The following is a 13,600-nucleotide window of genomic DNA, read 5'->3' on the forward strand; positions in this document are numbered from 1 at the left end:
TCCACACAAATGGTGGGTCAAAAGGCTAAACTGGACAATACTTCCCGCTCATCATGGGAGGCAGACACAAGTGTGCCTGCCTGCCCAGCATGCTGCTCCTGTACATCCATAACATTAAAATGCTGCCTAGAATAGAATTCAACCAGCACAGGTTAAATAATGTTAATTTCTGGATTTCTAGAATTGCACAGACTGCACAGATAGCAGGTGGGTGGGAAGGGAAGTCACGCTTCCATTGTCCTCCATATGGTGGGCCAGATGGGAGAGAAGAATCATCAACTCCAGCCCAAACAGTTTCTCACAAAGGCAATGTGTTACTAAAGTTTTATTACCAGTTAAAACTGCAACACCAACATTGGTGCACAGATGGCTGCAGCCATCTGATGTAGTTCCAGCTGTAAAACTAAGCAGTTCTTGAATGGGAGACCACCCTGGGTATGCCATATACACTGCTCTCCATTTCACAGAGGAAAGCTGGCTTAAGAACAGGACAAGCAATACAGACAAATGGAAAAGATGATGTCTTCCAAGATCCTAAACTGATAGAATAGCACTGGAATAAAAAATAATCAGATTCAAACGATTCCAAATGAATTATTTTGAATCCTGCAAAATCTGGATTTCAAGATAGCAAAACCTGGTTTTTACTTTTCATGATGTACTGCAGGAAAGAAACAATCTACAAGGGTGAACCTCATAATTAAATTCAAATGGTGAAATATGAAGCTTGTGATTTCGAGGTTTTTGTGTTTCTGCAGTGCAGTACTTGAATTTGTGATTATTTGTGTTCCACCTTTAGATTTAGAAATTATTCTGAAAGTTTGCTATGAAATGCTATTTCTGAAGGTCAGAACTTACCCTTGGACCTAAGGGGCCAGGAGATCCAGGGTCCCCAGGAACACCCTGTAGAAAAAAGGGAAATCATTACAGATGGCAGGTTCCACATACTGAAAATCCAAGTAGTCTCTTTTTATTAGTGAAGATTAATATTGCTGAGGAGAGAAAGGGGGGGGGGAGATATATAAGTCCAACAAAAGGACTGGAGTTTGATTGCTGTTGCCAAATCTGTGCAGAAGTCTTCTCCTCACCCACCAGCATTAAACAGAGCATGCCAGGAGCAAAGGAACACTGTTTTCAGCATTCCTTTGCTCACAGAGCTTTGTTTCTAATGGAGAGGTGGAGATGGGGATGAATGGCCCACTCAAGGTAGGCTATGCTGCCTGTCTCCTGCTCGCAGAAACCAAACAAGGAGTTTCCCTTTGATGAACACTCTATCAAATTTCTCACACTTCTAATCACACACTGTGTGCAGAAATTCTCCCTTACTTCAGGTCACTGAAAGTGCCAATGTGGATGTCTCAGGGCCATGGTTCTTTGGGGAATACAAAGGTGTAGAAGCATGACCCTTTTGTTCACTATAGGCACACACACACACACACACACACACACACACAGAGCAATACAGTATTTGAGATGTTACAATAATCGAGACATGTGTAATCACAATAGAACTTTGTCAAGCAAAGAAAATTTGTGTATGCCAAATTATAAAACACTTACTTGGTCCCCTGGCTTTCCCCCCTCCCCTGGAGGGCCTGGAGGGCCAGGTAAACCCTGGAGAAAAAAATAAGCAGAAACATGATGTATGAAATATTGCCCATCTGGTATTTTACATTCACTATTGTGTGGTACTTTGGCACAAGTGCTTACATACTTGTACAATTACAGAGGGTAAATGCATAGGTTACCCTAACTGGGGGGAAACTCCCTGTATGCAGGAATGGTGCTATGGTACAGGCAGAAGATCAGCCCCGTTACTTATTACATTGTGCAACTTCTTGGAATGCTCCATTTTTGGTCATTTGCTTTATCCCCACAGGGATACAAACATTACAATGTTTATTATAGGACAGCAAACGTTGGCCAGTTTAATCCTGTTAAAGGTGTAGTTGATGAATCAGCAAGAGCCCATTTTAACCAATGAGTGCAGATTTTAACCTGAGAGATTAAAACTGGGCAATATTCAAACTAAAATAGTTATGACTAAGTCCCATTGATATTAGTGGATTTAAGCTAGTCATGACTAACTTGTTTAATTGACTTTAATGTTGCTCAGTCATGACTGACATCTGGATGTTACTCACTTTTTTAAAACGCTGATTTGGTGTATAACTGCAGTAAATAATATGAAAGAAAGAAAAATAGAAGAGGACCTTTGTTTCTAACACTTGTAGCTTTTTTGGTTCCTATACACTTTAAAATCTCTAAAAGACACCTACATGAGCTTTTGGTTAATGTGGACATTTATTTAAAGTTCCATCAATTGATTAATTGGTTAAACTGCAAAAGTTGTTTGTTTATTTAATAAACAAGTTATTTGTTTATTTAATCAATAAACAAATTATTTATTTAACAACGCTTCTCTTGGTACGGTACTTATAGCAGTAGCGATTAGGTATGGTGCAACTGGAGAGGGAATCTTCTAAGTGGTGATGTCTTGCTTATAGAACTCCCTCCCCCAAAAGGCAAGGGAGGCACCAATGCTTTTAATGTGCTGATGACAAATTATGGGCTTTTATCTTCCAAGGGTTTTATTAGCCCTTACCAGTTGTTTTTCATTGCTGCCTTATACTGCTTTTATTAGTTTTCCCTGTTTTTACAATCTTAAAAAGGATTCTCTGTTTAATTTAGTTCAATTTTTATTGCTATTCGTTGTTTTTAAAATAAATTGTTATTGTTTTCATTCCTGTGAACTGGTTTGGATAACATTAACAGGAAAGCAGCACAGGAATGTTTAGAACACTTGGATAAGAAAATAAATAACAGTTGTGGCTGATCACACATTAGCTGAGCCAACCTATACGTACACTTAACTGCTCATATGAGTTGTATACTTCCACAAGCAATGCAGTATCAGAGGTGGCACCTCATGGAAGATCAGAGATCAGTTTCCAAAAGAAGGGATTTCCACGTCTGGGGCACTTTCTACTCACAGAAACGGACCTACAATCTTCTGTGAGGCTCCTCTTTCAACACTGGACAGCTGACATATGTATTGGCTCTTATTTGCAATTAAGGTATAAAATGTAAGAATCAAGACAGATATATCCAGCCAGAATTCAGATTACCACTGATTTCAATGGGAGAGAGTTATGGAAATGTTTAAATGTCTCTTCCTTACAGAAAGCAAAGCTGCTTCATATTGCAGTGGTGGCCAGGAACACTTTTTTGCCGACTGCATCCAATAAGAAGGCTGCCAGCCTTTTCTTTCAGACTCAGCTACCATCAATCATGGTGGGTTTGTAACCTGAAGACCACTCTAATGCACTCTACATGTCATGGGGAGTTGTCCTTAAAAGCAGTTTGGGAGTTTCAGGAGAACTATGTCAATAAGTATGCATTATATATCAGCTGCAGGCAGTGGCACAGCAGGAAAGCAGCTTGCCTAGAGTGCAAGAGGCTGTTAGTTCAAATCCCCGCTGGTGTGCTTCCCAGACTGTGCCTAGTAATACATTTGTAGTCACCTATATTGGGCAGCAGCAATATAGGGAGGTGCTGAAAGGCATCATCTCATACTGCATGGGAGGAGGCAATGGTAAACCACTCCTGTATTCTACCAAGAAAATCACATGGGATGTGATCACTAGGAGTGACCGACTTGGCACAATCTTTATGCATTACATCTATGATCCATCTATCCACTTTGACTTTCAACAGCTTAATCTCTGGATACAATTCAAGGTGCTGTTTTTGACCATTAAATGGCTCGAGGCTATCACTTTGCCTATATCTCACTGCAATATCTATACTTAGTTGAGACTTCTAGATAATTCAATCTGCACAAGAAATGTAAGAAATTAGGGGACCCAGAGAAGCACCCTCACTGGTGTCTTCTTACTTGCGAAGAGCCTTTCTCTTTGGAGAATTCCCAATCAATGTTTCTTCTAACAGGGATTCCCAGATGTTGTTGACTACAACTCCAAGAATCCCCAGCAGCAATGGCTTTTGCTTGGGAGTTCTGGGAGTTGCAGTCAACATCTGGGAATCCCTGTTAGAGGCAATACTGTTCCCAATATATTCTGAAAATGACAAAAGACCTTCCTATTGCACTCACAATGATGGGAGTTAAGCAAACATGGGATGGGTTGTTTCTCTTCGATATGTAATACAATAGGCACCCAGTTGCCTTTGGGATGGGAAAGGGTAAATTTAAAACAAAATTCAAAAATATTTGCCTGAAAGCCTGTAGGACCCGGGGGACCTTGTTCTCCTCTTTCTCCTGCTAGTCCCTAGAAAACAAAAAGACAACAGTGATTGTAGTAAAATAATACCATGGTCAGGACACACTTCATCCTCTTCTTCTGAATATAATATTCAGGGGCTGCAGCTTTATGGCAGAGCACCTGCTTTGTATGCGAAGACCCCAGGTTCAGTCCTTGGCATCTCCAGGCAGGGCAGGCAAAGACCCCTATCTGGAACCCTGGAGACCCCTGCCAGTCAGCACAGACAATTCCAAGCTAGATGGTCTGACTCAGTAAATGGCAGCTTCCTGTGTATCTACATAGTAATAGGAGAGTATAAACTACAAATAGTGATTACAAATAGGAGAGTATAAAGGAGTATATTAAGAGTAGCCTTTGTTTCTTACAGCTCATTTCACTTGTAATATATGTAGTTTGTAATATTATACAAAAATACAATAGCATTTACATTTTTTTAAAAAGAATGTTGTTGCTGTCATTGATTCTTCTTCCATATGCAGATGTTTTCAGGCATTTGTCTTGTTAGAATAAATGGCAGCAACCCAATTTTTAAAAATGTCCTTCACTCCAAATTTATCACTCACATGTTAGGAGTCCATCACGAGAATAAAATAAGACATCTGAACACTTGTAAAGAAGTTGTTTAGACAATGTGGAGAGGTCCTGTTGGACTATACTGAATCAGAAAACAAATATGTATTTTTCAACACTGTTTCAAGAGGGGGGAAAGCTGGAGAACCTATACTTTCATTTAAAATATTTTTTATAATATAATTCTTCCAAAGCAGCAGTATGGATTAATTGAAGTCCAGAGCCCTTATTGACTATGCAGACATCTTTCAGTCAAACTGCATATTACATTAAGTTCATAGTTCAGCTATGTGTGTTTTGTTTGTGTTTTTCTAACTATAAATAGCCGGCAGTCCTAACTATAAATAGGACTGTAGCAAATGATGTGGGGTCGTTAGCCCTTTTTACTACTTACACTGTAGTCCCAATCCTGAGTGCAACCAGTAAGCATGAATTGTCCCCTTTGCTAAGCAGGGTCTGCCCTGGTTTGCATTTGAATGTGAGACATGTGCGAGCACTGTAAGATATCCCCCTTAGGGGATGGGGCCACTCTGGGAAGAGCATTTGCATGTTTGCATGCAGAAGGTTCCAAGTTCCCTCTCTGGCATCTCCAAGACAGGGCTGAGAGAAACTCCCGCCTGCATCCTTGGAGAAACCGCTGCCAGTCTGTGTAGACAATACTGAGCTAGATGAACAAATGGTCTGACTCAGTAGAAGGCAGATTCCTATGTTCCTAAATGTGCTAGGCCAAACTATGGATTTGAATGCAACACGAAACTTGGCCCTTTGACTTCCCACTTAGCAGCTCTGTGCTGTACCACAACCACACCTCACCATTCTAACATGCATACACATCACCCTATGCCATTCCAATGTGCATACAGTACATCTCTATTCACATATGTCAGATTTCATGATTCTTCTGCCATCTTTTTGGAAGCATCAGGGAATATGCATATGCTTGTGAGGACATATGGGGGAAATGGCTCAAGTCATACAAACCATGCCATGCATTAGTTCAGTGCCATTGTGTATTTTAGGATATTTAAATAGGACTAGCCAACCCCACACAGAGAATCTGTGTGCTCTTTGGGGCCAGCGATTACCTCTCCCACCCCTTCTGCCTCAGTCTCTGCTTCCGGGCCCAGCCACCTCTCCTCCCCACTGCCACTTCTGTCCCAACTTTCTTTCCCCTCTCCTGGGCCTTGCCTCCGCGGCCAGGCCCGCCACCTCTGGCCTCCATAGCCGGGCTGCCGCTGCAGCAACCAATCCTCCTGGGGATGCCTCAGCCAATCAGGTGCGTCCGCCGCCCAGCCAATCAGCTCGGCTCTAGGACGCACATTCCAAGGCACACCCACGAGAATTAATATAATAGATGGTAACAGACAGCAGAATAGATTAGAAAGGATTTTTTTAATGTTAACTTACAGGCGGACCAACAGGACCAGCTGGGCCAACTTCACCATCTTTACCAGGAGCTCCCTAAAAATACATAATTACAAAAGAAGATTGCTTTGGTGTGTTGGTGGGTGTATACAGAGAGAGAGAGAGAGAGAGAGAGAAATACTGTGTTCTTTAGTCAATGGAAAGTATTACAATACTCACTCGCTGTCCTGGGACACCAGCATTGCCTGCTTCTCCAGGTTTTCCAGGGTCCCCCTAATTTGGGACAAAATAAATACAAAATATTTTATTATAAACTCAGGAACTGTCTCAGAATAAATAGCAACCTGGAGTGTTTCTGGCCCCACCTCCCATGGTTAGTTTATCTTCCAAGCACCCCCTCCAGGCTGGCTCTGTTTAATTTAAAATATAGTCAGCTTGACGAAAACATATAAATGAATATACATTATACTTACGCTGCTGCCTTTGGGCCCAGGGAGCCCCATGCTGCCTGGCTGGCCCCTAATCCCTATTGAACCAGCTGGACCTGGTCGACCATCTTCTCCTGGAGCACCCTATGGAAAACATCAAGCATTCAATGGCAATATTTTAAAAAATTGGTCCAATTTGCCCTTTTCTTATAAAATATAATTCTAAATAAGTCATATGTAATTCTAAATAAGTCTTAATTGGGTATTTAGAGAATTAGAATGCTGAAACTATCTACAGTGTCTGCATTCAGTAACTTGTTCAATGGAAGTCATGCAGTTGATCAGGAAAGGGCAGATAATATTTTTATAAATCCATAGTGTTCGTTCAGGGACATGCTGAAAAACATAATGAACAACAGCCCAAATACTATTACTAGGACTACTCTTTTAAATGTTTTAAAATTACTCTTTTAAATGTTTTTAAATGTGGTATATTAGGCATTGTAAAAAAAACACAGAAGTGGCATATGCATCTTAAGAGTCATGTCAAGCATCTGAGGATCCAACCAAGCTTCACTTAACAGTTACACAGATGTCTCTTTTGGGGGTGGGGGGAATGCACCCAGCCAACTAGCATCTGGAGGTCTGCTGAGTGGATTAACCCTCCTAAAGCAAGGTGTGCAAACATCTGAAGTAGTGAGCAGCAACTAGGGAAATAACACCTCATTCTGTATTCTGTTTTCAACAGCTGTCATCCAGATGCTTCAGTGAAGCTTATGAAAGGGGTATGAAGGCAACAGCTCTCTCCTCTTGTTTTTCCCCTAGCATCCGGGATTCAGAGGCACATGGCCTCTCAGCATGATTCCATCCAACTGTCATGGTTAACAGCCCCGGATAGATCCATGTGCCATGAATCTGTCTAATTCCCTTTAAAGGTCATCTAGGCCAGTGGCCATCACCACACCTTGTGACATAAGCTAATTATGCTCTGTAACCTGTGCCAATCAATTTCAGTCAGCGTGCTCAGTACATGCAGAACTGGTCTGCAAACTGATTCATTAACCATTGCTGTAATGGTCAGACGGTTAAGAATGCCTTAGGACAGAAAGCAGGAGAAAGATACAGCAAGAGAAAAAAGAAATGGAACAGGATATGGAGTTCTATGTGGGTACTGAAAAATAAGTCCTGAAATTTATGACTTGAAACTAGCTATAGCAAATGATGACACCAAGTTTCAGATTGCCAAATCCATGGCAAACTCACTCTGTTGAATATTATCATGTCAGGGCCCCTCCCCATGTTATCTTTAGTGGAGTGGCATGCCCTGGAGTTGGAAGAAGCTGCAGCACAGACTCTTTCCATGCAATAGACTTCCAGTGTTACTGAACAGCATGAGAAGGCCATACCACTAATAAGAATGTTAGAAGTGGGCCTCAGAGTTACTAGGGTGTTTTCCGGGCTACGAGATTTGCGCTGGTTAAAGGGTTACAAAGTGTGACAGAATAGTGCAACGGTTTCAAACCGAGAGTAAAGGGTTGTTCAATGCTTCATGGTAGGCTAGTGGCCATTCATATTGCTGTCCACTGCAACGTGTTTTCTAGGCAGGAGGTGTCCATATTATCCTTGAAACACGTCTATCTGCCCCCTCCTGCTGCTCCATTTAGGCCAATGGGGTCATGGGGGAGGGGATGACGTGAGGACCATTCTTCTTTTAAAAAAACATCTGGGCTACCTTGTGCAAAGCTGCCAGCAGGGGGAAGCACTGTTACAAAACAAAAATCTAACCGAGCCTTGCATCACTGCAGCCTTGAGCAAGCAGTTCATCAAAAAGAAAAGGGGGAAAATTCAAATGGCAGAGAAGGCCATAATAATAGGAGGAAAGAGGCAGAGGGGAGGCAAGCGCTCCTCCAGTGAGGGTGAGCTGTCCAAATCTGTTGGGTTTGGGATCCTGGCAGGGGTGGCTGGTGCAGGCACCAATGGAAGAGGGGGGGCGGGAGACACTATTAACTCTAAATTATTAGGTGCTTACCTCTCCTCCCGCCACACCTGAAAGTTTTTGTGAGCAGTAGCGCACTGCCCAGAACCCTCTTTGGCGGAGGATCAGCTCTGCCACTCAGCTGGCAGAGGCCATTTGGGTGGCCAGCAAACGGCCTCCATGCAAACAGCCTCCATGCAAATGGCCTCCCTGCAAGGACTTCCTTTCAGTAAACGGGGGGGGGGGGTCTGTTGCCTTGCAGTAAACAAGTGGGACTGCACAGAAGTAAATGATTCCATTCAATGGGCTTCCTCTTAAATAAGTGGCCATTCTCTCTCCCTGCCCTGGACTTTTCCATTGCCTTGTAGTAAATAAATGGGATTGCACAGAAGTAAATGATTTAGTTCAATGGGCTTCCTCTTCAATATAAGTGAACAGGTGATTCAGAAATCCATTCAGCTGCACTAGTTTGAGTCTCTGGCCAAAGTATGAGTCTCTGGCTGAGTGGCGGAGCCAAGCAGAGCTGGTCCTCCACTGGGCCACCGTACTGGACCACTCTTACCTCAGGGGTGAGGGGGAAAGGGGCAAGAGGTAAGGAGGCAGCAGAGTGCTCCAGAGTGCAGCGACAATAAAAAAAAAAAAGAAATAAATAATAAATAATAAACAATAAGCAATAATAAGACATAGAACGTAACAGAGCAGAAAGGGGCTGTACAAATAAACAAAATTATTGCACTGTGATTTGAACCATCCACACTACACCACACCACACTGGGTGTATTGGGGCAAGCCTCCTAAAATGGAAAAATACAGCTACTTTCCTGCAATTCATTTACAACATTGCAGGGCTACAACACATCAATAAAACCTGAAACAAGGCATGGGAAATATGACACCCTGCTCTCAGCGCGACTGCGACACGGACAATACGAAGGGGCACTTAGTGGACACATTGTGAAACTGTTGCAGCTCATAATCTGGAAAATGCCTAGGAGAGGTTATTTTGGCATGTTAACTCTATGGATAAAATGTGTTTACTTCTTCTTTTAAAAAATATCTGAGAAGTGTTTTTACAATCTTTAACCAGATAAGATATCTGTGGAAAGTGTGGTGTGAAAGCAATAGTAACATGGAATTGTTCCATGAATTAATTTCTGTCAGGCCTAGTGAATCTATGTCAGCTTCATAACTAAGCATTTGCTTCTCACTTGTTTGTAACTGTGGCAAACAGAATTGCTGTACAAAGTATGAAGTGAGTCTAGTGGAGAGTCAACAGACCTAAGTCTATTTGAAGTAGGGACACAGAACGGTGTATTGTTCATTGCCTGTGTTCATGTATTGTTCTACCCATGTATTGGGTAGAATTGTGTATTGTTCTACCCATAGATTTTAAATTCCTGACAGAACTCAGCTTTGTGAAAATGCAATAGAAAAAGACCACAAAATGCAAGGAAAATGCTAAGGGGGAAAAAAAGGATCTTTGAAGATCATAAATTAAAAGTTCAGGCAATGATATTCTAAGACAGAGACAACCATCTGACAAGTTCAATCCTGATCCTCCCATAAATTTCTAAATTTACTCACCAAAGGACCAGGTTTTCCTTCTGGACCTGAAACACCTGGATTTCCTGTAAGACCCTATATGAGTAAGATAATACAAAATAATATTTTTAGAATTTGATTGCTACATCTAGTTTAAAAAAAACAAAACCCCAACCCACATATATTCCAAATGCTAATTTAGACATTTCCATGTATTGCCACAACATTTATTCACAGTCATGAAGGGTATTCACACAACCTACAGGGCAGGCGGAGAGGTGCGGGGGGGGGGAGGAAAGGTTCCACCTACCTTCCCCCCAGATGATAAAACAAATGTTGCCTGGAGCACAGAATGCACTTCCAGATGATCCATGCTGTTTCAAGCAATATGGATCTCTGTAGGGCGGGACGATGCATCCCAGCTTCCATGAATTCCACAATGCACTGTGCACCGGGAGAATTCCCCTATCAGATGGGTGCTATAGGTGCCCGTCTCTGTGTGTGTTTGGGCTGCAAGCCGCCCGAACACACACAAACCCGGCAACCAGATTAAGGGCACACTTGCATCCTCAACATCCTTGCATCCTAAGAGCTGCGCTATGCAACTGGATTTGGCAGCATGGTAGCGCCAGAATCCACATTGATCCCAGTGGTTCTCACGGGCAGCCAAACCCAGCCTTGGCTGCTCTTGAGAACAGCCGTATTGCCTACTACTTTTTCTTATTTATTCTGAACTATAAAAAGACTAACATCCACACTGACTGTAGAACAACTTCCCAGTCTGAGGACTCTATGTACACTTTGGACTTTTTTAACCTTTGGTGTGGGGGTGGGGTAAAGCCTAAGATATGTCCCAGTAACTCCCACAAACACACATTTTGCTGTACTCTTGAGCAATTACCACTGAAGAAACAGCTCAATAAAATGCTTGATAAATTTTGCCAGCCTTGTGATTTCCTGAACGGAACATTCACTTAAATTCTGTGTTGGAACTGTAAGGTCTAGACAAATATCTAAGGTTTCATTTCCTTACTCTGGCACCTGGAAGGCCAGGTTCACCAGTGCGACCCGGATCACCCTGGCTTCCTTTAGGCCCCGATGCCCCTGAAGGACCACGTTCTCCCTGAGATCCCTACAGAGAAATCAAAGCAATGTTAGTCAGTGCTGTACCAGACACAATAAGCAGTAGTACGTTCGCAAGTATGTCAGCTTTATTATTACTGTAAGTCATGTTTGAATCATGATACTTTATTACTTGAAGTCATGTTTTAATCATCCTGTAAAAGTGTTTTCCCCCCTCCAAAAAACCCCCCAACAATCGACCATTCAATTCAAATGGATTTGTTTTTCTATGAATGTGAATCCTACCTGTAGAATAAAAGGATCATGTAGCAAAGTAAAATAGGTAGGATTTTTACAGCAGATCTCTATAAACTCTTAACATGGGCACTGTTAAATCTCCAATTATGCCTTGTCAGACCTCTGTGCAGAAGAAGTCTCAGGAGTTCATTTAAAGTGGGGACTAGCTGAGAAAGGACAAATGTCCTTTCAAATAATTCCATCATGTCCATGGAACATTTCTATCGACGCTGCCTCCAGTTATTAAGCATCTTTGCTGCTTATTTCAATTTCCCCTTTCCTGAAGTGTCACAAATGTCTCATACTAACTTACCTTTGGTCCTGGCAAGCCATCAGACCCTGGAAAACCACGATTCCCAGGAGGACCCTATAGAATCGGAAACAGAAATATTTGACTTATTTGTTATAAATAGGTTATTTGCAACTCAGTGCTCAAATAGAGAAGTTATTTATTTATTCATTACTTTTCTATACCGCTCCATCCAAAGGCTCTGGGCGGTGGATTTATAACATTCAAACAGACATTTCTGCAGATTGCACAGAATTTAAAACACTGAAAATATGTAATTGATCAACAGAAGGTTTGGTTCTGCAGACTGAAAACTTTATTGTCAGCCAGCCGCTGAGTCTAGCTGTTATTGATAATAGTAATAATAATTAGGGATGTGCACGAATCGATTTTTTTATTCGATTTGTGCCCAAATTGAATCACCCCTGATTTGTTTTGTGTCCAGATCTGTCCACCCAAATCACCCCAGATTCGATTTGGATTTGATTTGATTCAGATTCAGATCGATTCAGACCACTGATAAAGGTCCTAGGGGCACTAAATTTAGGTGGGGGCAGATCTCCCTGGGTGCCACCTACCACCCAAATTTCAAGCCAGTAGGCACTTGATTGGTTTCATTCAATATATACTGATTTTGTATATTTCTGCCATAGGAAATAATGAGGATTCAAAGTCGCCCTATCCTAACCCTAACATGGATCCCCAGCTTTAATTTTTAACTTAATTTAATCTAGCCAATGAACCACAGGGGTGATTTGTTCTGTCTCCAAATCACCTGAATCAGCTAGATTCGGGTACAAATTGATTTGTACCCAAATCGATTCACACATCCCTAATAATAATGTGCCAACCGTGCGCAAGGAGTGAGAAGCAGTTACTTCTGTCCCATGTAATCAATTACCAGGGGCCACAAGATTCTGCCACCCCTATTATATATTTTTATAACTATAGGCCTATTCACACAACCATTACAATCAACAGTAGGAGCTGGGTTGCCCTGTTTTGCATGACTGTAAGAACCCACGAGTATCTGTCCAACCCAGGTTACTCAAAGTGGTGGGCTCCAGCTTTTGCACCCTGCTCTTAACCAAGGTGAGAGGAGAAGAGAACAATCCTATCTTGCTTTTCTGGTCATGTGGATTCACTTACCTTTTCTACCCAGCCATCGGGACTCAGCAGACTAGAAAACCACTCTGTAGCACAAGCTATGATTCTATATCTGGAGCAACTTCAACAGGGCTTGGTCCACCTCCTGCTCAGGTCAACCTCATGGCCAATCAGAGGATAGCTGCTGACAACATGAGGCCTTCCAATCTACTGGCAGTGCAAGCATGCTGGGAAAGCCTTCAGAGGACATTGCATGCATTCAGCTCCCAATTTCAGTAATAGACACCTCAACTGGCTTAAGTGTATATTTTTTCTGGGTTTGCTGACCCAAACATAAGTTCTGATTGTCTGCTGCTACTGGGGTCAGAGCTTTCTAACCCTCCAATCCACCTCCAAATGGTCATGTGAACAGGCCTTATATCTTTAAGTGTAAGCCTCTTTGGAAACCATTCTTGGCTAAACAGTGAGGTATACAGACAGACACTAGGGATGTACACAGGCCAGCTGGAGCAATTTGGTCCGAATTTGAACTGAATTCAGACTGAACCATTGAATTCAAGACAAACCAACTTGATCTGGTTCAAAGCGATTCATGATCAAACTGCTTGAACTGGCCCGGTTCACAGTGGTCCAGTTTGATCACGAAGCAGTTCAGCACATCCCTAACACACACATACATAAA

General features: G+C 42.1%; 1 protein-coding gene across 1 annotated transcript in view; it reads right to left on the reverse strand.

Annotated features, from left to right (window-relative positions):
* Positions 1-13,600, reverse strand: part of COL5A2 (collagen type V alpha 2 chain) — a 78,017-nt gene that overhangs the window by 26,961 nt on the left and 37,456 nt on the right. Inside the window, exons 18-26 of the mRNA XM_053282896.1 lie at positions 11,836-11,889; positions 11,197-11,295; positions 10,206-10,259; positions 6,692-6,790; positions 6,438-6,491; positions 6,261-6,314; positions 4,236-4,289; positions 1,561-1,614; positions 859-903 (exon numbers count right to left, since the gene is read on the reverse strand). Coding sequence (XP_053138871.1) covers positions 859-903; positions 1,561-1,614; positions 4,236-4,289; positions 6,261-6,314; positions 6,438-6,491; positions 6,692-6,790; positions 10,206-10,259; positions 11,197-11,295; positions 11,836-11,889 — 567 coding nt within the window. The remainder of the gene's footprint in view (positions 1-858; positions 904-1,560; positions 1,615-4,235; positions 4,290-6,260; positions 6,315-6,437; positions 6,492-6,691; positions 6,791-10,205; positions 10,260-11,196; positions 11,296-11,835; positions 11,890-13,600) is intronic.

This window comes from Hemicordylus capensis, chromosome 1 (genome assembly GCF_027244095.1).
Source record: "Hemicordylus capensis ecotype Gifberg chromosome 1, rHemCap1.1.pri, whole genome shotgun sequence".
NCBI classification, from domain to species: domain Eukaryota; kingdom Metazoa; phylum Chordata; class Lepidosauria; order Squamata; family Cordylidae; genus Hemicordylus; species Hemicordylus capensis.